This window comes from Melitaea cinxia, chromosome 3, assembly GCF_905220565.1.
Source record: "Melitaea cinxia chromosome 3, ilMelCinx1.1, whole genome shotgun sequence".
NCBI classification, from domain to species: Eukaryota; Metazoa; Arthropoda; class Insecta; order Lepidoptera; family Nymphalidae; genus Melitaea; species Melitaea cinxia.
In genome coordinates, this window is record NC_059396.1 from 12,880,720 (window position 1) to 12,903,134 (window position 22,415).

The 22,415-nt window shown below is 34.0% G+C and overlaps 1 protein-coding gene across 1 annotated transcript in view; it reads right to left on the reverse strand.

The window, feature by feature from the left end:
• The window catches only part of LOC123667688, a 44,164-nt gene that overhangs the window by 1,690 nt on the left and 20,059 nt on the right, over positions 1–22,415 (reverse strand). Inside the window, exon 11 of the mRNA XM_045601532.1 lies at positions 14,109–14,180. Within this exon, the coding sequence (XP_045457488.1) occupies positions 14,109–14,180 (72 nt within the window). The remainder of the gene's footprint in view (positions 1–14,108; positions 14,181–22,415) is intronic.

A 22,415-nucleotide genomic window follows, 5' to 3' on the forward strand; every position in this document is an offset into this window, starting at 1 on the left:
TTTTTTTGTACAAGTACATTTATTAAAAATTTAAAGAAACTATAAATACATTAATCATCATTTCAGCCTGTCACAGTTCACTGCTGGACATAGGCTCCAAAATTGGCGCGAACTCATGTGTTTTACCCATAAGTCACCACGCTGGGCAGGTGAGTTGGTGACCGCAGGGCTGGCTTTGTCGCACCGAAGATGTTACCGCCCGTCTTCGGCCTGTGTATTTCAAAGTCATCAGTTGGATGGCTATCCCGCCATCGGTTGGCTTTTTAAGTTCCAAGTTGGTAGTGAAACTGTGTTATCCTTTAGTCGTCTCTTACTACACCGACGAAAACAGAGGGTTGGCTTTACTGCCGTAACCACAATTAAACAAAAAATTATAATATTAAAACTAAATTGCATAATGGATTATACGATTAAAATAAAATTATTATCAATAAAAATTGCGTGAAACGTACCGTTTAACACTGGCTATGACTTAAAAGACAATAAATCATCGAACTGCTGATGGTCGGTCATTGATATCTTAGGTCACTTCTGTTTATAAGCGTTCTGAGTTATCATCAAACAGTATAAATAATGAAGTGACACGAAACGATTTCACTATTATCAATTATAGCATGCTTTGTTGATAAATATGGCAGTTAACTGCACATTATTATTTTAGACTAAACACAAACACTCATTTGCTATATCGATTAACATACATATGTCAATATATTTTTAATAATTGTTATAAATATAATGAACACTCATTTTTTGTAGCTAATTCGCAACTATGCAAACATTACATTTACAGAAATAAAGATAAGAATTAAAACTTGTTTTTTCGTAAAAAGTATTTTTAATAGAATTTGTTTTAGTATAGTATTTCATCGATGAAGTAAGAGGCACACCGTTAGTAGGGCGTCCGAGAATAGACCGGTTAGTAGATATTTTCCAGTGCGCGTCCCAAATGCTTCGACTGTGGCCAAAAATAGCCCTACAGTGCCGTCCCCGACATCTGACTCCGTTAAAAATGAGTAACATTGTCCCTACTCAAACTGTTATTTGAAAATTTTGCAATCAATACAAGTTTGTAATATTTTACACAAATACATTATAGTCTTTCGACTGATCCTTGTACCTACTATGTTAAATAAAAATACCGATAAAATACCCTTGGTCCGTGGGGTCCTAGTGCTATAACCCTTTTTAAGGAAATATCTAAAAGGTTATTCGACGTCACAGGAGACCGAAGAGCTGGCAGCTACTTCGGACAAAGAATTAGTCTAGCTATTCAAAGGGGGAATGCTGCCAGTATCTTCGGAACCTTGCCTAAAGGGACTCCTTTTAATAATATTTTTTAATTATTATATTATGTATATATATACTTAAGGTTTTTTAGTTTAATGTTATTTATCTAATTATTTCAATTAATTTATTATATATAATAATTTAAAAATATTAATAATCTTATATAAATTTTTATAATACCAAATACAAACAAATAATTTTAAAAAATAAAAATATAAGTATATAAAATGATTTCTTAACAGCAAATAATAAAGTAGTGAAATTGAAATATTGATGATAATAATAATTATGTATATTATTGAGAAATCATCTCCATATTCCGTAGATCGCGGAGAGCCGCTCGTTTATTAATAGCATGCGCAGTGGAGGCCCGTTTGATTCAAGTTCATTGGCTAGACTCCCCGCTAAGATTCTGTGGACTATCGATACTTCATGAACTTCATGAGTCGATGCAATTTAGGACTTAATGTTCATTGGAATAAAAAAATCACGTTGAAGGTGATTGTAAAACGTTATAGAGTATAGATCGATTTCATTATAAACTATTAGTTTCAGTAAGTCAGTGTCGTGTGTATATAGGTATAAGGTCAATTTGATTCAAAAGCACAATATATTTGTAATATTTTATTTCGAGGGACTAAATGTAGATACACCGGATTCTGGAATAATAATGAGAACCTTATTGCACATTTTTTTTAGTATGACAAGTTTTTATTAATGAGATTGAAGACATACAGCTTATAACTTATTGGTCTGAAGGTATACGAAATTGTAAAATTATTAATCGTTAAAATCGATTTTAAAAACGTTTGCAGTGACTCAATATCTTCTTGTAGTTTCGGTATGAAATGAGTCACAATTAGTGATGACTAACGATTCGGCGAAGCTGGAAGTCACACTTAGGACAATGGGACTCATATTCATTTGGAATATTTAATCGGGTCAGGAAGATTGTTTTGAGGGTAACACCTTGAGTTCATTTGAGGGTCGAAATTTTGGTTGGGGGAAGGGAGATGTACGGGTGCCCAGGGTTCGTCGACTCTCCGGTGAAGGGCAGCGAGGTCGGAGCGGAGCGTTCGCTTTCGTCGGCGCACGGTGGCGGCGCGGAGTGCGCGACTTATTATTGATCGGTCGCAGCCTCCACTCTCCCGCCCTGAGTCTGTCCGCTCTACTACTCGGCCCAGTGTTCTTTATCTCATAAAATATTTCGCTGTGTGACAGTTCGTTTAAACATCGTAACCAGGGTGTTGTTCTCTTTACTTTACATTTTTACGGCAGCTATTCGTAATTCGAATTCTACGAAATTTCAAACGATTATTAATAAAAATATGTAAATGCACTATTAGTCAAAACAATTGAATGTTTAACAGATTCCTCGAAGTAAATAATTGAAATGCAATGACGTCATTTGTTAGCTGACTAAAAAATAGTCCAGCACCCCTGAGAATAACAACACGCACTGACGTAAATTATTCGAGATCGATTCGGTCGATTTTTGATATGATATTAAAAAATTATTCGAGATACTTTCATGCATATTTAATGCTAATTAAACTACATTTACGACAAGCTTATAACAATGTAATAAGAGGCACGTCAATCTAAGTTTCTTAAAACTTGTTATTAAGTATACCACCGGTTCCAGGCAACCACAAGGTCTAGTCTAGATCAACTTGATGTAATATAAGTTACCAGACTGCCAACAGGTCACTGCTATATAAAAGATGTACTCATTTGTTGTTTGTTGGCTTTTATACCTCTTGTTGTAATAATGTACAAATTCTATTGAAGTTTATAAAATAAAACTATTGAAGGAAAGTTAAGTTACACAATTGTACTTATTATTAAACATACAAAAGAAATTCTAATTTTATTAATCGAAGCGACGAAAAATGAGATAAAGAAAATATTTGTATTAAAATTGCTTCACCTAGAAAATTATTTAAAAGAAACACTTGTTATAGAATATTATAACTCGATTTCCGTAAATTTTCAGAGCGAATTAGAAATTGGAGTTAATTAAATGACTGCATCGTTAAACGCCTTTCTATGTTATTTCTTCTATGTATGTTCATGAAGTTTTGTATATTTTATGTAAATTTACAATTCTACATTTTCTGAAACGTGTTACATCAAGAAAACGACTGAAAGTGACGAGTCATAAGTAAATAATGAACGTTTATAGAATACAAAGCTTTATCACAATATGTGAACTTATACTTTGTCGTGCAGTCGACGCTCTCGAGAAATGAGACCACTTTCAGTGGAACAAGGCTCGCCTGAATATCTTATAAGCGAAACTGAAGACAAAGACGGTTTTTTAGACTCCATAATTTATTTTATTTTTACATAATAATAAAGGCCATTTTGGCAAAAGTAAAATATAATTCCCTTTTGCACACGCTTCAGGTATTTATTACATCACTGTTTTTCAGTTTTACTTTATTTTTATTAACCGACTTCAAAAAAAGGAGGAGGTTACTCAATTCGATCATATATATATATATATATATATATATATATATATATATATATATGATGTTCGGGGATAACTCCGTCGTTTATGAACCAATTTTGATAATTATTTTTTTGTTGGAAAGGAGATATCCCTAGTTTGGTACCATGATAAGGAAACCAGGATCTGATGATGGGATCCCAGAGAAATCGAGGGAAACTCTCGAAAATCCGCATAACCTTTTAACTGGGTGTACCGATTTTCATGATTTTTAATTTAATCGAAAGCCGATGTTTATCATGTGGTCACATTTAAATTTGAGATCTGATTACAACTTTTGGAGTAATCTTTGATAATGCGTATTTACTTGACTATTTTTTCGTCTACCTACGTTGTACGTCGTTTGCCTGCAAACACAATTATTCCATATTGCATTTAATCAATAATGTTATGAGAAATAATAATCATAATATATGTAGGTATTAACGTTATCACTTATTGGATAATCAGATTACAAATGATATGTGTGAATTTTTCAAGTGGGTGTGAATAGTCAACTTCAAAAATCCAGGAAATAAGGAAAAGAAAACTTACATATTTCTTGAAATTTAATAATCGTGTTTGCTTGCAAACGAAAAAAAAATCGAATTCAATTACATCGATAAATAAATACGACGTACCTATAGATAGCCGGTAAAAAAGTTAATTAAATACGTATTTTTGGGATAATCAATAAGTACTAGTCAGATCTCGATCAAATTTAATCGAGACCATATATGTCAAGTATCAGTTTTCGATTAAATTTTGAATAATCGAAACCGATAAAAAGTTATGATACAATAAAAAGAAACAGTTTAATTGAGATTCTTCTCCTTTTTTCATAATCGATTAAGAATAAGCAATTTCGTTCGTACCCTACGAAGAATTTTATTAAGTTATTAGCGCAAAATTAAACTCACTGATTTCAATGCATGTTGTTTACAGCTCCATGGGTCAGTGGTAGAGTTTTAGGACCAAATACGTATAACAAATACAATACAAAGTTTTATCATTAAACATGAATTGTAGAACCGAAATAAACGGTTTATTTCATATGAACTGTCATGTTATATTTTCCTTTAATAAATAATTAATAATAAGGAGCCTGTCACGGTCATTGCATGCTTGACCTCTTATCGATCGCTGTGTTTATGTCGTTAAAATAACGTACAGTTATATTTTTATCTCTTGGCTCTGGTTCTGGTTGTATAAATAAATTAAACGGCCGATTGCTTACTAATTAATTTTTTGTCTAAATTATTATACATATTCAATGCTGATTATTATCACAGTTAAAAGTCAAAGTTGACCATAATTCTTTTACATAAAAAAAAGGAGAGATAAAGCAGATATTAACAACTATAAAAACTAACAAATGTCTCACGTCTACAATAAAATACAATAAAACAATATTTATAATTAAAAGACATTTCGGAAGTAAAGATAGGTACAATCTATAATATTTGTAGTAATTTTTCAGATATGTTTACAAGGTCACGAGACCGGCGGACCGTCGCTAAAATTAGAAACAAAACAAAAATGAATTTATGTTAGGAAAAAAAAAATAAAAAACTAAAATTGAACTGGACCGGACATATTATGAGGACAAACTAGAAAAATGGACCAATAATATTATGATTTTTTTCCCTAGAAATGGAAAGAGGCAAAGCCTCAAATAAAAAAGATGGGATGACGATCTACCAAAGGGATGGATAAAAAATAGTCAAGCGAATACGCATTATTAGATATAACTTGAAAAGTACTTGTTAGACCTCAATTAAATTTAAATAGGACCATATGACACGCACCACCTTTCGATTAAAAAAAAATCACCAAAATCGGTCTACCCAGTCAAGTGTTACCTCAGAATCATAAAAAAAGAAAAAAAAATACAATTGAATTGAGAACCTCCCCCTTTTTTGGAGTCGGTTAAAAGCAAAATGGTCAGTGAATACAGGCTTTATTTATTTCTTTTATTTTATTTATATTATAACGGTTATTATCATTTTCTTTATTTATATATTTAAAAATTAACAGAAATGCATAATTGATTATTGATAGAATTTTTTTAAATAAGTATATTTGTAAGAAATGAGTTTGTACCAGATGAAATTATTTGTAACTTAGAATTTGTAAATTAATTTTGATAATATTTTAATATTCATTTCGATTATGGAAGGATACGAAGCAACAAGGCGTAGCGTACGTTGAGCAGAAATTAGGTAACCCTGAGTGTTCACGTCCGAAATTTAACGCGCCTGTAGCCACAAGACAGTTTTAGTTTATTTATTTTTAAATATATAACTAGGTCGGCAAACAAGCGTACGCCGACTATGGAGTCCTGGGGGGAAATAGAGATAGCTCTATTTCCCCCAGGAGCTCTGGTCACCTTACTAACAGGAATATAACGATATACGAATATACGACTTGAGTAGGTATGGTTAATCATTCCTTTTTTGTTTATTTTAATTTATATTTTAATATTAAATTACTATTAATGAAATTATTTAAATTATGTTTACTATGTACCTATTAATCTTTTTAGTACAAATTAAAGGAGGATTAAAGTTCGTCAAACTCAAAGATAAAAAAATAAAAAAATCAAATAAATAAGATCTATCTAATCTATTTATTAGGATTTAATGTTAAAAAGTGGTAGTGAAAGTGAAAGTAGGATAATTGTTAACCGAATTCAAAAAAAGGTTTAACTGAGGTAGGGCACAGCAGGAATTTCCTGCTCAAAATATGGAGCAGCCCGACTGGGGTAGTACCTCGACCTTACAGAAGATCACAGCAAAATAATACGGTTTTCATGCAGTATTGTGTTCCTGTTGGTGAGTAAGGTGACCAGAGCTCCTGGGGGGATTGGGGATTGGGTCGGTAACGCGCTTGCGATGCTTCTGGTGTTGCAGGCGTCTATAAGCTACGGTAATCGCTTACCATCAGGTGAGCCGTACGCTTGTTTGCCGACCTAGTGACATAAAAAAAAAAAAAAAAAAAAAGGAGGTTCTCAATGCGACTATATTTTTTATGTATGTTACCTCAGAACTTTTGACTAGGTGGACCCATTTCGATGATTCTTTATTAATCGAAAGGTGGTGGGTGTCATGTGCTTCCATTTAAATTTAATTGAGATCTCACAAGTACTTACAAGTATTTTTTGAGTTATCGCTAATAATGCGGATATACTTGACTACTTTTTCGTCGATCTACGTTGTATTATACCTCAAAACATAGTAATTGATTGATTTCGATAATTCTTTTTTTATTCGAAAGCTGGTTCTTGACATATAATCCCTTTTGAATTTAATCGAGATCTGCTGAGTGCTTTTTGAGTAATCTCTGATAATGCGTATTTAGTTGACTATTTTTTCGTCTGCTTACGTATTAGTTGTCGATTTAATTGAAGTCGGTTTTTTTCGTTTGCGAGCAAACACAATTTTATTATTGTACATAACTATTTATACAATGGCGCCTATCGTCTCGTAGGTTCGTTTTGACTAATAATAAATATTATTGTTTTATAAACATGATGTATAATTATGATTTTAAAGTGCAATAAAGAATATATAATAATTGAAAGTCATTAATACCGTCTAATGACACGGCACAAGTATAAATACTTTTTCAGATGTCTTTTAACTTGTGATTATAAAATGACATACTCGTAGAACAACACTGATAATACTAATTTACATTCATTTTCTACAAAAAGGTTACTTTAAGCATAATTTATGCTATATAATTTACGCCATATAGCTTTAAAATAAAAATAACTGAGATTCTTTTAAGAAAACACTTCTAGAGCGTAGCTATTTTTGAAAGACAGCGCTGCAGGTCTGTTATTGTGTCATATTGTTCGACCAGTATTCAGTAGTCGATCATAGGCATCAGAATGATTGCTTCAGATAATTTGAATAACCAGCTAAAAATAATAATAATACTCTTTATTGTACACAACAACAATCAAAACAATAACATTTTACAATCGCTAGTAGAGCAATCTCTTCCAGACAACCTTTGAGCACATAGGACACAGCATATTGATAGCGCTAGGGAAGTGTACAAAGAGTAGTAACGGATAGTGTCACCTAGGACGATATCAATATACAAATCAGCTAATTTAATGGATCATAATTACTCCGTGATAATATTTAATGATATGGCACTATGATCCATGATTGTATTTCCAGTGGTCTTGATTGACCCATGGTCGGATCGAAAAGTCGTGTTAATGGATCCAAGGTACTTTTGTCAGAGAAAATAGATTAAACGCAACAGAAAGAAACCAGATTAGGTTGGTATTAATCCGTCTATTTGACGCCGTGTTGGCGCAACGGTCACAGCTATGGATTGTGCTTGTTGCGCTGGCGGTTGCGGGTACGATCCCTGCACATGACAAACATTTGTATTTGCCATACAGGTGTTTGCTGTGGTCTGGGTGTTTGTGCAGTCCTTGTGGGTCTCCCCACCGTGCCTCGGAGAGCACGTTAAGCCGTCGGTCCCGGTTGTTATCATGTACACCTGATAGCGATCGTTACTCATAGTAGGGAATATATCCGCCAACCCGCATTGGAGCAGCGTGGTGGATTAAGCTCTGATCCTTCTCCTACATGGAGAAAGAGGCCTATGCCCAGTAGTGGGATATTACAGGCTGAAGCGAATCCGTCTATTTTGCCTAAAATAACTAACATTTCATAATCACAGATTAGAGCAAGTTTTAAGACATCACCAGAAATATCAAATCTATTAGGTAGAAAAAAAGGCTGTAACTACAGCTTATACCTACAAAAAATCTTATCTAAAAACCCTTTTATAAAACTAAATTTTCATTATTCATTAGTTATATTTCTCATTAAGACAAACAACAAAGTAATGTCGATAGATAAAAAAATATATGGTATTTGTGCCATAGAACAGTGACTCACTTTCGTTAACTAATGAGGACGCTAAGCGGAACTGACCTTCTCCTAGTAAGGAAGGGACCTTCGATTATATGTAACGTTTAACACGAAAGACACGTACTATCATACAATTACGGTGTATTGTTGAGGGAGATGATTCAATGAGGTCGTCGTAAATATATGTGAACATTTTAACATTAAAATTACATCTACATAAAAATAAAATGAAAGTGTCTGTCTGTGATTACAAAATAACTTTTTCCTCAAATCAACGCAGATTGAACAGCGGGGCGCAGCTAGTTTTATATAAATATACATATCTTATAAAATACATACATATAACACAAAAAAAATAATTAATACATTAAATTAACCAAGCCAAATGTTTGCGAGATTCACCGGAACATTCGCTATTGCAAAATGAATTATTAATTGTAGACAAACGGTACAGTTCAACGAACTCTATATAAAGTAGATAGAGACGGTATCGCCACTACATGCCAGTCACTTACCCTTACCAATATTTTAGTTTATGTATTACTTGTACACTAATCATTATGATACTCATTATATTCATTATATTAACTTAACGAATAGAGAATTGATTTTATTTTTATTATTATACTTGCTTAGAAAACTGTATGTGCACCTTTTTTATATCATAGCATTATGGTGGCTTTGAATTACATGTGTGCTTAAACTCGCCTTTGTACTTAAATGACTTAACGTAACAAATTACAATATTTACAATTCACGTATATTATTATAGTTAAAAATTATCTTGAAACAAATTACAAAATTTTAATACGATAGTTTTAGAACTAGGTACATACATTACACTTACGATTACTTCATACATTCACTAGTACATTCACTTCACGATTGAAACGAAATTTTAATCTGATTTCAATCAAGGTTAAAAAAGGTTCTCTGATTTTGTAACGAAAAAGGAAAATACAAACTAAAAGGATGGAAATAAAAGGTAATGTCAATATAATATGTAAATATGTTTCTACAAGTGCGATAAAAAATAAATAGAGACAATTTAGTTCCAGAAATCGTTTGATTGTTGTAAGGCGAGTTTAGACTTTTAGAGCACAACCTCATCCGCTTCACTATAAGCCATGCAATAAAGACAAACAAAAGCCAACAACAGATTTAAAAGAAATATACTAACTACTATAACCATAAAAGAAAAAATAAGATCAGCCTTTTTTATTAGGTAACCCGAACATATAATAATACAAGAAAAATTCTTCACAAATAAATTTTATGAATAGTTTTAGAAAAAGATATTAGTTTAGTAGAAAATAAAATCGTTCCCGTCTTCTTAATTTTTTTAGTCTTATCTACTTATTTTACGCGTTTTAGTCACCAAAATAATTATCTATCACATCTCTAAATCAATATTGGACGCTGTTTTTAGGCGTTGATGAATGAAACGGTCAGCAACTGTATACCCACGTGTTTACTATCTTAGTATTCCATGAAATATTGATTGGAAGTTCGCCAAATATTTAGCTATATATATATGTATGCCAAAAATAAATGAAAAAATTAAGAAGGTATCGGGTTATACCGGCAACTAAATTTTGCTAAATTAATTGATTTAATATGAACTTAATACAATATTTTAATATACGTAAACTAAAATGATTTTCAAATTATTCTGTGTTTATTCAACGTGCAATATTAAAGAAGATTCTTATTTGATGTAGCGTGATTTAGCAGTCTTTCATGTGAGAATTGAAAGCACTAGGCTATTGACCTCAATCCGGTTAGTGCTAGTGTTAATTAAACGGAATATGTTAACACTAGGATTCAGGTATTGTTACAGTAATAACGAATCTTTTAATTTTATTAAAACTTATTTCATCAATTATAGCTTTATTTTTTATTTTTTTGACATAATCACGTCAGCTACTGACTAATAGTTAATATTAATACGATAATAGCCTAATTAAATTGTTATACCTAATAGATAAATTAATTGATTAATTAGGAATTGATGCTTATTAACATAGCTAGAAATGTCCTGCTCGAAATCTGGAGCAGCCCGACTGGGGCAATACCTCGACCTTACAGAAGATCACAGCTAAATAATACCGCTTTCAAGCAGTATTGTGTTCCTGTAGTGGGTAAAGATACCAGAACTCCTGGAGGGATTGGGAGTAAGAGTCTATCATCATCATCATCATCATTACAGCCTATCACAGTCCACTGCTGGACATAGGCCTCCATAAGTTTACGCCAAAAATAGCGTGAACTCATGTGTTTTGCCCATAGTCACCACGCTGGGCAGGCGGGTTGGTGACCGCAGTGCTGGCTTTGTCGCACCGAAGACGCTGCTGCCCGTCTTCGGCCTGTGAAGTAAGAGTCTATAAACTACGGTAATCTTTTACTATCAGGTAAGCCGTACTTTTGTTTGTCGACCTAGTTGTAAATAAACAAAAGATAAACTAACAGGTACTTGGCATAATAACAAAATTATAAGTAACCCAATATGTTGTAATACTCAGTAATTAAATAATTATTATTTATAAATAGATACGGTAAAATATAAATATTTAAATCGATTGCTTTGTTACTTCCAAAATTTATTGAATTTTATATTTTTCCTCATTGTAAAGACAACTGTTCTCGGTATAACTAACTTATTTCTGATTACACATTTATGACAATATAAAAGGTATATATGATAAGGGAACGTTAAAAGTAAAAATAGAATGAGGTGGCAATGATATCGGACAGGCTGATAATGGAATGGAGACAGGACAACAATTAACGAATACCAAGACACTGTCTCATAATGGTAATGGAAGACTCTCACCAATTAACGGGCTGAGTATACCAACGTAAAAGTGTTTGTTATGACATCATCGTATACATATTTATTCAAACTGACTTTAATCCTCGTGATTTTTTACACTTGTATATTTTGTAATATTTATTTTGTTGCCTAAACTGGTTCCCACCGTTTCGTCTAAATGATTTTTCAATAGTACCTAATATTGTCTTAATTATAAGTGTTATTTACTTTATAAATGAGGTTGGTACTATCTTGACTAGCGTTACTTTGTCCTGCTTGCTGCTCCTAGGGTTCTGGGATTGCATCCGGCGACAAGTGCTGGTTTAAATTTTTTTATATTTATGTTTATCACAAAACATATAACATGTGCGGATGTTAAACATACTTTTTTTTCGAAAGCAACTGTTATAAAATATCAAGAGATACATTCATATTATGTTTGGACTTGTTATAAAAACTATACTTACTCCGATACTTTTCATCAACCAATATTTTATCGGTCCTGATAATCAACTTTATTTATCATACATTTAATAAAACCTATCAGATAAATATTGAGTTAAGGGTACGGTATGACTAAAGTAGAACGTTTTGAGAAAGTGCTTTTTAATAGAATTATTGGCTGAACAAAATTTTCTGTAATGAGTAAAAAAAAAGATTAATAGGAATACTAATATGAGAACTATACAAGTTCAGCTCTAGGAAAAAAGTCTAGTAATTATAAAAAAGTCTAGTATTAAAACTTGACGCGATGGGAAACTACTTGATATAATTTTAACGGAGGTAAGGCACAGCAAACAGGCAAATATCCTGTTCAAAATCTAGAGCAGCCCGACTGGGGCAGTGCTTCGACCTAACAGAAGACCACAGCTAAATATTATTGCTTCGAAGTAGCGTTGTGTTTCTGTGGTGACTAAGATGACCAGAAATCCTGGTGGGATTGGGAGTAGGGTCTTGTCAAGCTTGCGATGTTTTTGGTGTTGTAGGCGTCTATAAGCTACGATAGGTGAGCTTGTTTGCCAAACTAACTGTATAAAATAAAATAAAAAGTTTAATGTATAGAAATCATACCATAAAGTTCTAAGTGTATGTCAAGTTAGTATAGAGGTTAGAGAGAGAGAGGATGAGAGGTTAAGATTCGTTTTTCTGCATAAAATATTTATTGGAAAGCAACATCGTGTTTTTATTGAATTTTGCATATACCCAAATATTAATCACGAGATGTTGCTCATTCAAAAAAATGATCGGGAAAAATGTCATCGGGTATTCCGTTAGAGAAAATATCAGAGAAAATATCATAAGCATTTGGTTGTGATACAAAAATAAATTAATAGCATTTAAATTGTTTTGTGCAGATACAACACCCACTAATTTTTAAAGGCGGATGCTCCATTATCGTAAACATTCGTTCCATTGAAATGTCATGTCTAAAGACTAGCTGACGTTGCGCTTAAAACTTTATTATCATATCGACTGTTGTTAGGATGCTTTGTCTACATCCCGTTTGTTATATTTATAAATAAGGGAATTAAATATTTCGAAACAGTGGTAACCAAAACCTAATCACTACTTAAAAGCAAAATTAGTTTCATGTTAACGTTCAGTTTGATATAATTATGTACCTTTCTGTAAAATAATAGGTAACCATACTATAACCCTTCTGTATTGTAATGTAACCATATATTGTATATGTACATGACGTTGCTCAGTAAAAGCATTCTTTTATGATGGAGAAGCTTTAAAGATAATTCGATATATGCTCCATTGTGGGTTACTTGATATAAAAGTAACAGAATTCCTTACATTATTTAGTGCCACTTGACTTAAAACATACGATCAGTAGCGTACGGTCTGAATTCGCGGCCTGGTCGACGTCTGGTATCGATTTACGCATCTCATTCACAGGGCCATCTTCTCTACATACAACGAAATCATGTAGAATAAAGTCTGCCAAAAATATGTCAATCAATTTGAAAATATAAATGAACAATAACTTACATTTGATGCCTTAAGGATATACTGCCATACAAGCTATAGCTATGTATTTACTTATCTTTTCTAAGACACTTCGACTACAATGGTTCGGGTAGGTATATCGTTAGTTATAATATTGCTTCTAGGGTACTCACACAAAACCAATGTTTATCATTCGGTAATGTTATGATGGACGTTAAACCAAATATTAGACATAATGGTAAATTAGGCGTTAATAAATCGACATCGTTTCGAAATATCCTAGTAATGACAGCGATGTTGTATAGACATCTGAATATCGAGAGAGAATTCCCATTTTCAAAAAAATAGGAATAGATTGCGATGTCCTCTGAAGTAGTCACCCCTGCAGAGAGGGGTGTCGATGGGGTGAGGGGAGCGGGGCAATGGCGCGTGCCGGGGAACACCGACAGGGTGGCGGTCGCGGCTGCGCGCTGGTCGCCGAAGCCCCTGGGACACCATGTGCGCGGCGTCGCACCCCACGCCTCGCACACCCGCGCACAAACCCCACGTTTACCAATGAAAAGCGCGATCATTATCCCACTCATTCATCGCCTTTCCACCGTTATTGCTATAGCAACGTAAGTTGATAAGTTCTGCGATATAATGTTATACTGACCGTTTGCAGATCGAGCCGCCGGCGACGTTGCCTCCTTGCTTCGAGAACTTTCCTTCTCCTTTCCATTGTTTCCTAACAATAAAGGGTATCATGTTATTATTAACAGCTGCAACATATTTTGTAACTATAGTCTTGGAACGTGTTTATTCTCACGTTTCATTGATAATAACTAACCTTCATTAGTAAGTCTAAAACTAATGCACCAAACAAAAGTTTGATAGACCTCACTTCGTTAATACCTCAACATATTTTTTGTCTGTATCTGTCACAATTCAAAAATAACCAAATTCTATAACAATATTGTATATACGTATATTTTTCACGGTAACATAATTTGTAATTGCTTTATTTTTTCCATATTTTGGTTCCCAATTCTCGATGTAGGTAAGTTAAATAACGAAGATGAACGAGTAAGCAGTTACATAATTATTTTGATATATAATTATCACAAGCAGTGAAACAAGGCATTTGACGTTTTGATAGTTCTATATTTGTAAGAATATTAAAATATAATTTAATAAAACTTACATGAGACATCATCATACTTAAATAAATACGTACATTTTACACAATTTATTACGTTTACTAACTTCACAATGAGTTTATTTGATTTCGCTTTATTAAGAAAATTATAAGAAATAAAATATTAATAAATAATTAGATAAACCTTAAATAGGTATTCATTTTAAGAAAAAGGTGTGGATATTTCAACGTAAAAGTGTGAATACCATAAATTAATAATACTGGTGGATATCACCTGATAAGAGTGATTAATGTTACATTTTACTTCATGTCATATGACAGTTACGGAGGTGAAGTAATTTATATTTCTTAACCGACTTACAAAAAGGAGAAGGTTCGAGGTCTCTACTCCGGGACACGTCTGCTCCAACGGTCATCGGTCCTGCGACAAAGGTGACCAGCCCACTGCCACTTCAACTTGCTCATTCCGTGCTCTCTGGCGGATAGTCTCCTTTTTAATCCTATCTTTGAGAGAAACCTCAAGCATAGCTCGTCCCATAGCACGTTGAGTGACTTTAAACTTGTGGACCAGTCCCTTCGTCAGTGTCCACGTCTCGGCTCCGTATGTTAACATAGACAGGACGCATTGCTCGAAGACTTTTGTCTTCAAGCATTGCATTGGTTACCTCCGAACTTTTGACTAGGTGGACCGATTCCAATGATTTTAGGTGGTGCGTGTCATGCGGTCCCATTTAAATTTAATTGCGATCTAACAAGTACTTTTGGTTACAGCAGTAAAGAACATAGCCACCCCTTCTCTTCCCGTGGGTGCCATAAGAGGCGACTAAAGGATAACACAGTTCCACTACCACCATGGAACTTATAAAGCCGACCGATGGGATAACCATCCAACTGCTGGCTTTGAAATACACAGGCCGAACACGGGCAGCAGCGTCTTCGGTGCGATAAAGCCAGCCCTACGGTCACCAACCCGGCTGCCCAGCGTGGTGACTATAGGCAACACACATGAGTTCACGCCATTTTAGGCGCAAACTTGTGGAGGCCTATGTCCAGCAGTGGACTGCGATAGGCTGAAGTCAAATATCTATGTATAATATATCGGGTGTGCTTAACCCTAGAAGAGACTTCAGGGATCATAGGATGTTTTCAGTGATGAACAGGAAAACCAAAAATATTTAAGAATCAGCATAGTTATGTATTTTAAATAGTACGCTATAGTTTCATTTTGACTTCTATTTAGGTTTGACGAAGTGATGCATTAATAAAAACAAAACTTCACACATGCCCTGAAACTGTTACTCATATTGTGTTATTTTATTTTTTTTAACTTTACTATAGTTGTGTACCTGTGGTGAGTAAGGGGGTGGAGGGATTGGAGGTAGTGGAAGTTGTCAGCAATGATTTTACGATGCTTCTGGTGTTGCAGGCGTCTATAAGCTACGGTCATCGCTTACCATCAGGTGAGCCGTACGCTTGTTCGCCGACGTATACAACTGTATAAAAAAATCTAAATTGTCATCCTATTGTGTAAACATCAACAAAGGACGGATCTCAAGGATCACCTATAAACTTCCATATAGATACGAGAGTTCATTTTTTTCTAGTAAATCGGAACTATTATTAACCAAGAAAATGCTGACCTCATTCATTGCACTCTCTCCCCCTGGTATGATTTTTAACCGACTCAAAAAAGAGCAGTTTCTCAAATCGACAGTATTTTTATAAACTTTCTAAAATTTTATTGAGTAGGTATACCGATTTTGATGATTCTTTTTTTTAATCGAAAGCTGATACTTGTCGTGTAATGCTATTTAAATTTGATCGGGTTTTGACAAGTAATACTTCGGTTATAACTAATAATGCGTATTTAATTGATCATTTCTTCGACTACGTCTTACGTTGTACTGCTCGTCGTTGTAAATTGAACTCGGTTTTTTTCGTTTGCGAGCAAACACAATTATAACTATGTGTCTTTGATTTGTCGTGTCGGCACTTTCGGTGCAAGAGTAAAAGAGATAGATGTGGTATCGAGAATTATATATAAGGTATCGATTACCTTCGGTATCTAAAAGGATAAGCACACATTCTAGCGTGTCAATACAAATTCCATATTGTCCTGTAGGCAGCGATTTCAAACTAGTTCCATATCAGTCCGAGGCGGAAATATCTGGCCACAGATAGAGGGAGGGAGTCACCCGACGGAGGCACATTCCCCTTAGGATCCTTTATGCCGCGGCCGCCTGTCTGACCGGTTCCAGCGATCGTTCAACCCAGTGAGCTCGCAAATTTACACAGATCGACTTTCACCAACAATATATATTTATTCGAAATCAATATGTTTTGCGAAAAAAAAAAATACACGATTAATATTTAAATGATAACAACATTCTGAGCGCGCTGGTGTATGATAAGCTCTAGATAATATCGTTTATCAATGAAAAATAAAAAAGTCTAAAGATTACAATTACTAAGTAGGTATATAAATATCGAAAAATTAAGTTTTTTTGGGTTGATGTCAGTGGAAATATTCCTTAAAATTTAAAATGTTTTAAAAATATTTAGTACTCTTTTTTACGGTAATAATCTGTAAATACTGAAGTACCAGCGATATCACCTCACGTCACATTTAAAGATAAGGATTAACACTTGTTAAGGTTCGACTGCATCAACCTCTTATATTTGACGGAGACGGACAGGCCGACCTTGGCAGTGGCGTTGACTTGTGCGGCCTCAAATCGCAACTAACTGTCGAGGCGCGCCATACTAACACATGGTCTAACTAACACATGTACCTACATCAGATTTTGAACCGAAAATGTAACAGATGTTGAGATATATCACATTATCGTTTAAATTTTATTCTGCTATTTATATCTTTGATACGTCATCACATGATCGCGGATTCAAAATTAAATATCCGTTAACAGGAGACGTATTGAACGCGTTCGAATAACCGCTTCCCCAGACAACAGGAAAACGAACGCTCTGGTTGTCCATACTAATTACATTTTATCAAAGTTGTATTATTTGTCGTAATGGGGTAATATATGATTACAAGGCAATGTGAAGTATTTTAAACACTGACACCATTAGCGCGTGATAACGATTATGAGAATAAGTTTCAAATAAGTTTGAAAACACGAATACAAAATGGTATTCGTAATGTATTTGTTAAATAACCATTTGTGAATGTAGTGAGTCTTATTAGATGCAATAAGTTGTTTGTTTTTCTCTTTATTTGTATTACTAGTTTATATTTGTTTCTGTTTAGTCTTATAGTTTAATTTTTTAAACAAACGTTTTATACTAAATGCATTAAAGGCACGAGGTGGCTAAGCATGAAGTTGTTTTGAGACGTCGTTACATTTTCGTTATGTACACAGGTGTAGTATAAAGCTTAATGTGGGTGACGACCTTCTTTAACAGACAAGACAGAAAGGCTTAAGTAATATTTCGAACGAAATCTTTTGATATTTTTTTTTTGTGTTTGAATCAAGGCTGCATTCGTTAATATAATAACAGTAATTTGAACTCGTCAAGTATAAATGTAAATGTGCCTCTGTTACATGATTCATGAGAGACAAGCACACAAAATAGTTCTGTTAACCATGTATGTATAAACATGCCAAATGTAATAATGACAATAAAATATGATAATGCATTTTTTTCTTTTTTACTTTATCAACAGACATTTGCTAATAATTCAAAGTAATTCGACATAGTAATTATGTCTGTGACAAAAGAGCAATCATTCTTTTGAGCGTGGTTCTTAACCATATAGAATTACTACGAGGCCGTACTCGAGCTTGATACGAAAGGATATTCTAAGGTTAAACGCGGTAACGTCACGCACAAAATATTAGTAACTTTTTATACTTGCAAGGATTAATCCTTAACGCAGCTACAAATAACAATACGTAAGTTTGTGTGTACAAAAAAAGGACTTGTTCAAATAAAAATAGAACGTGAAAAGTATCTTAAACTATCTCTTCTATATATTAATTTGGTGAGCAAAATAAAAAGCAGTATAAATAAAAAGCAGTATAAATAAAAAGAAAATACAAAAAAAAAACAACATTTTCATATATAATTAAAAAAGCTTTTTGCTTAGTAGACTAATAAATAAAAAATAACTGTGTGCCTTTTACTAAAAGGTTTTATAATTTAATGTAAGATCATTTTTAATGAGTGTGTATATACGCATTGTAATATAATTTATATTGTGCTAATGGTAATGAAAAATTTAATATGACTGTGCAGTTTTATGGCTCTTTTTTCTTTTAACTAATAACTTCAAGAAAGGTTAGAACGTAGCATAAACAAGTTGTAATATATTAGAACACATGTTCAGCAAATACAAAAAAGTGTTATGTGAAGAACATGACATTCTATCGTAATTTGCTTACACGGTAACTTATTATGGTTAAGCTATTTTATTGCTACACCATGTGCTAAGTATGGTACTCCTAAGCCTAAAAAAGCAAAGGACTTTTTTACGCGACAGTATTGCACCATATGGTCCTGATAGTTGATGACAGTCATGCCCATAAAAGCTTTTACGTTGTTCGCTTGTAAACCTCGCACTTACAGAAGCACTACATATATACGAGGATGGGTATGAACTATACCGCTGATCAATTTCTTATGTAATAGTTACGAATGCGTATAAGTTCTGATTATTTGATTGATGGTACAAAGGGCCGGTTTTAGGAGCACATACTACTATTATAAATGATTAATTATTAATGAATTCTTTCCCACGACATAATGAATACTCGTCGTATAAGAACTTAAAATGAATGCAACGCTTCAAATTATGTAACATTATAATTGCATTGCGACCGAATATTGTAATATGAGAAGTTTTAACGTTAGACCGTCCCAACGACCGGATATAGTCATAGATTTGGTTGAAGACGGATGTGTCGCCATTTGCATGCGCGTCGTGAGCCGCCAACAATGCGCAGAAGGGACTAGCACCAGAATAATGAGTAAAGTGGACACCATTTAATTTTTTTAAATATTGCAGCTGGATTTGAGATTTTATTCATTTTGTATAGTTATTTAGTTTTCTTTTGTCCTACTTTTTTAGATAAATTTACCTATGTCATAAAAATCCTTAAAGTAAGTTTTGTTCTTTTAGCAATAATGGTGTTGTTAACTACATAAATAGAAAAATAGAATGGTATTTGTTGAATTGCATTTCCGTTTTAATGTGTAGACTATTTACATGTTGTATTACTTCCTTTGATAGCTATGGACAGCATATTACATTTTAAGCGACTGAATTTGTCGGTTTGCTATAGATAACTCAAAGTGGGGAATTTCATGGGATGCTATCATTTTGATATGAAGCTTGTATCAGTTTTGTTATCTTTTGGACAAAGCAGCTGAAATGTTTCGGAGTATATCGTATTATATAATATTTACTAAATACATATATTAAAAAGAGATACATATATATGTGAGTAATTGATGAATTCACTGTTAACGCGAGAAGTTTCTATGGATTATTATATCATTTTAAACCTATATATTAAAAAAAAAATTAAACAAGTCATTGCTTAAGACCAAAGCATTCAAATAAATTAACCTACCTAATGTAATCGCATAATATTAAAAACTACTGAGACAAACTACAAAAAATTGAGCGCTGGCTTGAATCCAAAGAATTTGCAAGAAACATCTCGATGAAAGTTTTCGGTTGGAACTTCACAGAGAAAGTTGCACATCATTCAAATTAAAAAAAATATACCTACGTCTGAGTAATGAGCATTTCTATGAGAGGAGTAGAATTGTACTGTAAGTGTTCATATGTAGGGCGCCAGCGCAGCCGACTGTCGGCGTCAAAGCCTGACCGGTTGCCATCTTTGGCAGCGACCGGTTTGTTACCATACGCTCTCTATACGTTTTACTTTAGTTCACGATATACACTACAAAAATTTTATATCGAATGATGTTTATAATATGGTAATTTAAAGCGTGTCTAAAAAGGTACAATAGTTATCGATTCAATGGTGATATAAACGTAATATCCTTAACCAGTGCGTGTCCAGTGTGCCTGTACTGTCAACGTCCCGTACGCCACGTGGTGAGTCACGAGTAGTCGACAGGCAGGCAGGGTGAGCAACTGACGGTTGAATCACTGCACGTTTACTATTATGCACATATTGATGCCACAGGTAACCCAGTCGCTATTGTATGCTGTATGCTATTGTGCTGCCTAACATTTGAGGTCCCCCAACCAATTGTTAGCGCCTTATTGTATTATTGTTGTGCGGGACGAACGCGTAGGTTTATTATTTCGTTTGGAACAATAACATTACCTATTTCAGTCCACGAGTCCTAATAGAATATTTTAATGTCCTTCAAGGCTGAAAATTTATTCATTTTATGTTGCGGAACAAATTAAATAAACTTCACGGACACTTCTCATGAAATTATTTTACAGTTATTAAAATTACTATTAACATTTCAATTAAATTAAAACTGAATAATTGAGATTAAAGTCATGCTTGCCAGTTCTAGTCAAAAACGGTAAGGTTTCGACGTGTTCACAAATACTGCCTCCGTACTATTTTTAGGAGAAATTAACTGTTGATTTTAATTACCTTGTTCAAGTGTAATTTGTAATTTCTAATTCGCTATTATTATTGATAAAATTTTATGTTAGACTAGCAGCCCCGGAAAAATAATAATCCAATTTGATGCCGTCGTTCTAAAGTTATGCGCAGACAGACTTTTCGGCAATTCATTTTTATTTATATTATAGATATGCACATTTAACACTATTTCGTTTGTATAATTCTCAAAGTTATTATTAACTGTATAGGTACATAATGTATTAATAATAACAAATTCAAAGTAATACAGATTAAATATTATTATTAATATAATTGGCAGAGCAATACTTTAAGGTGCACCCATTCCGGGTCATCAATTTGTGAAACCCTATTTTTTTTTAATGTCAAATAGGCAGGCATTTGACCACAATCTCACCTAATGTTGAGTGACGATGCGGTCGAAGGTGGAGCATGCTTGCCTAATAACAGCCTATTCACTCTGGCCTTGAAGGCACCCAGATTGTATCGTTCGCGAAACACAACGAGTTCCATTCCTTAGCTGTGCGCATCAGGAAAGTAGTGCCAAAGCGTTTTGTGCGCGTAGGTGGCATATCGATGACATAAGGATGGAACGATCGACTGCGCCTAGTGTCCCGATGACGGAAAGTTGTTGGGGGAATTAGATCGATCAATTCCTTCGCACGCTCACCGAAATATATTCTGTAGAACACCGACAGACGAGCTACCCTACGCCGATGATCGAGACTCTGCAACTTGGTGTCTGTCAGAGTAGGGTCACCTATGAGTCTCTTAGCTCGTTTTTCCACCGAGTCCAAAGTTACCAGTTGGTATTTGGCGGATCCATCCCAAAGATGGCAGCAATACTCCATACAAGACCGAACTTGTGCTTGATATAGTTGAAGCAGCTGTTCCGGAGTGAAGTAACGCCTGACCTTAGAGAGAATACCTAGTTTTTTTGCTGCAGTTTTTGCTTTGGACTCGATGTGTTGCCCAAAGTTCAGATTGGACGATAGCTCCACACCGAGGAGCTGTAGGGAGTCGGTAATTTCCACAGAAACATCCCGGAAAGTCGGAGCCAGGTGTAAAGGGCTCCGTTTAGAGGAGAACACACACGCCTGTGTTTTTGTAGTGTTGAACGTGACTAGATTGGTATCGCCCCATTCGGAGACTGCCTGGAGGGCGACGTTCAAGCGACTGACCATATCCTCTCGACAAGACTGGATAACATCCTTACTAGCGC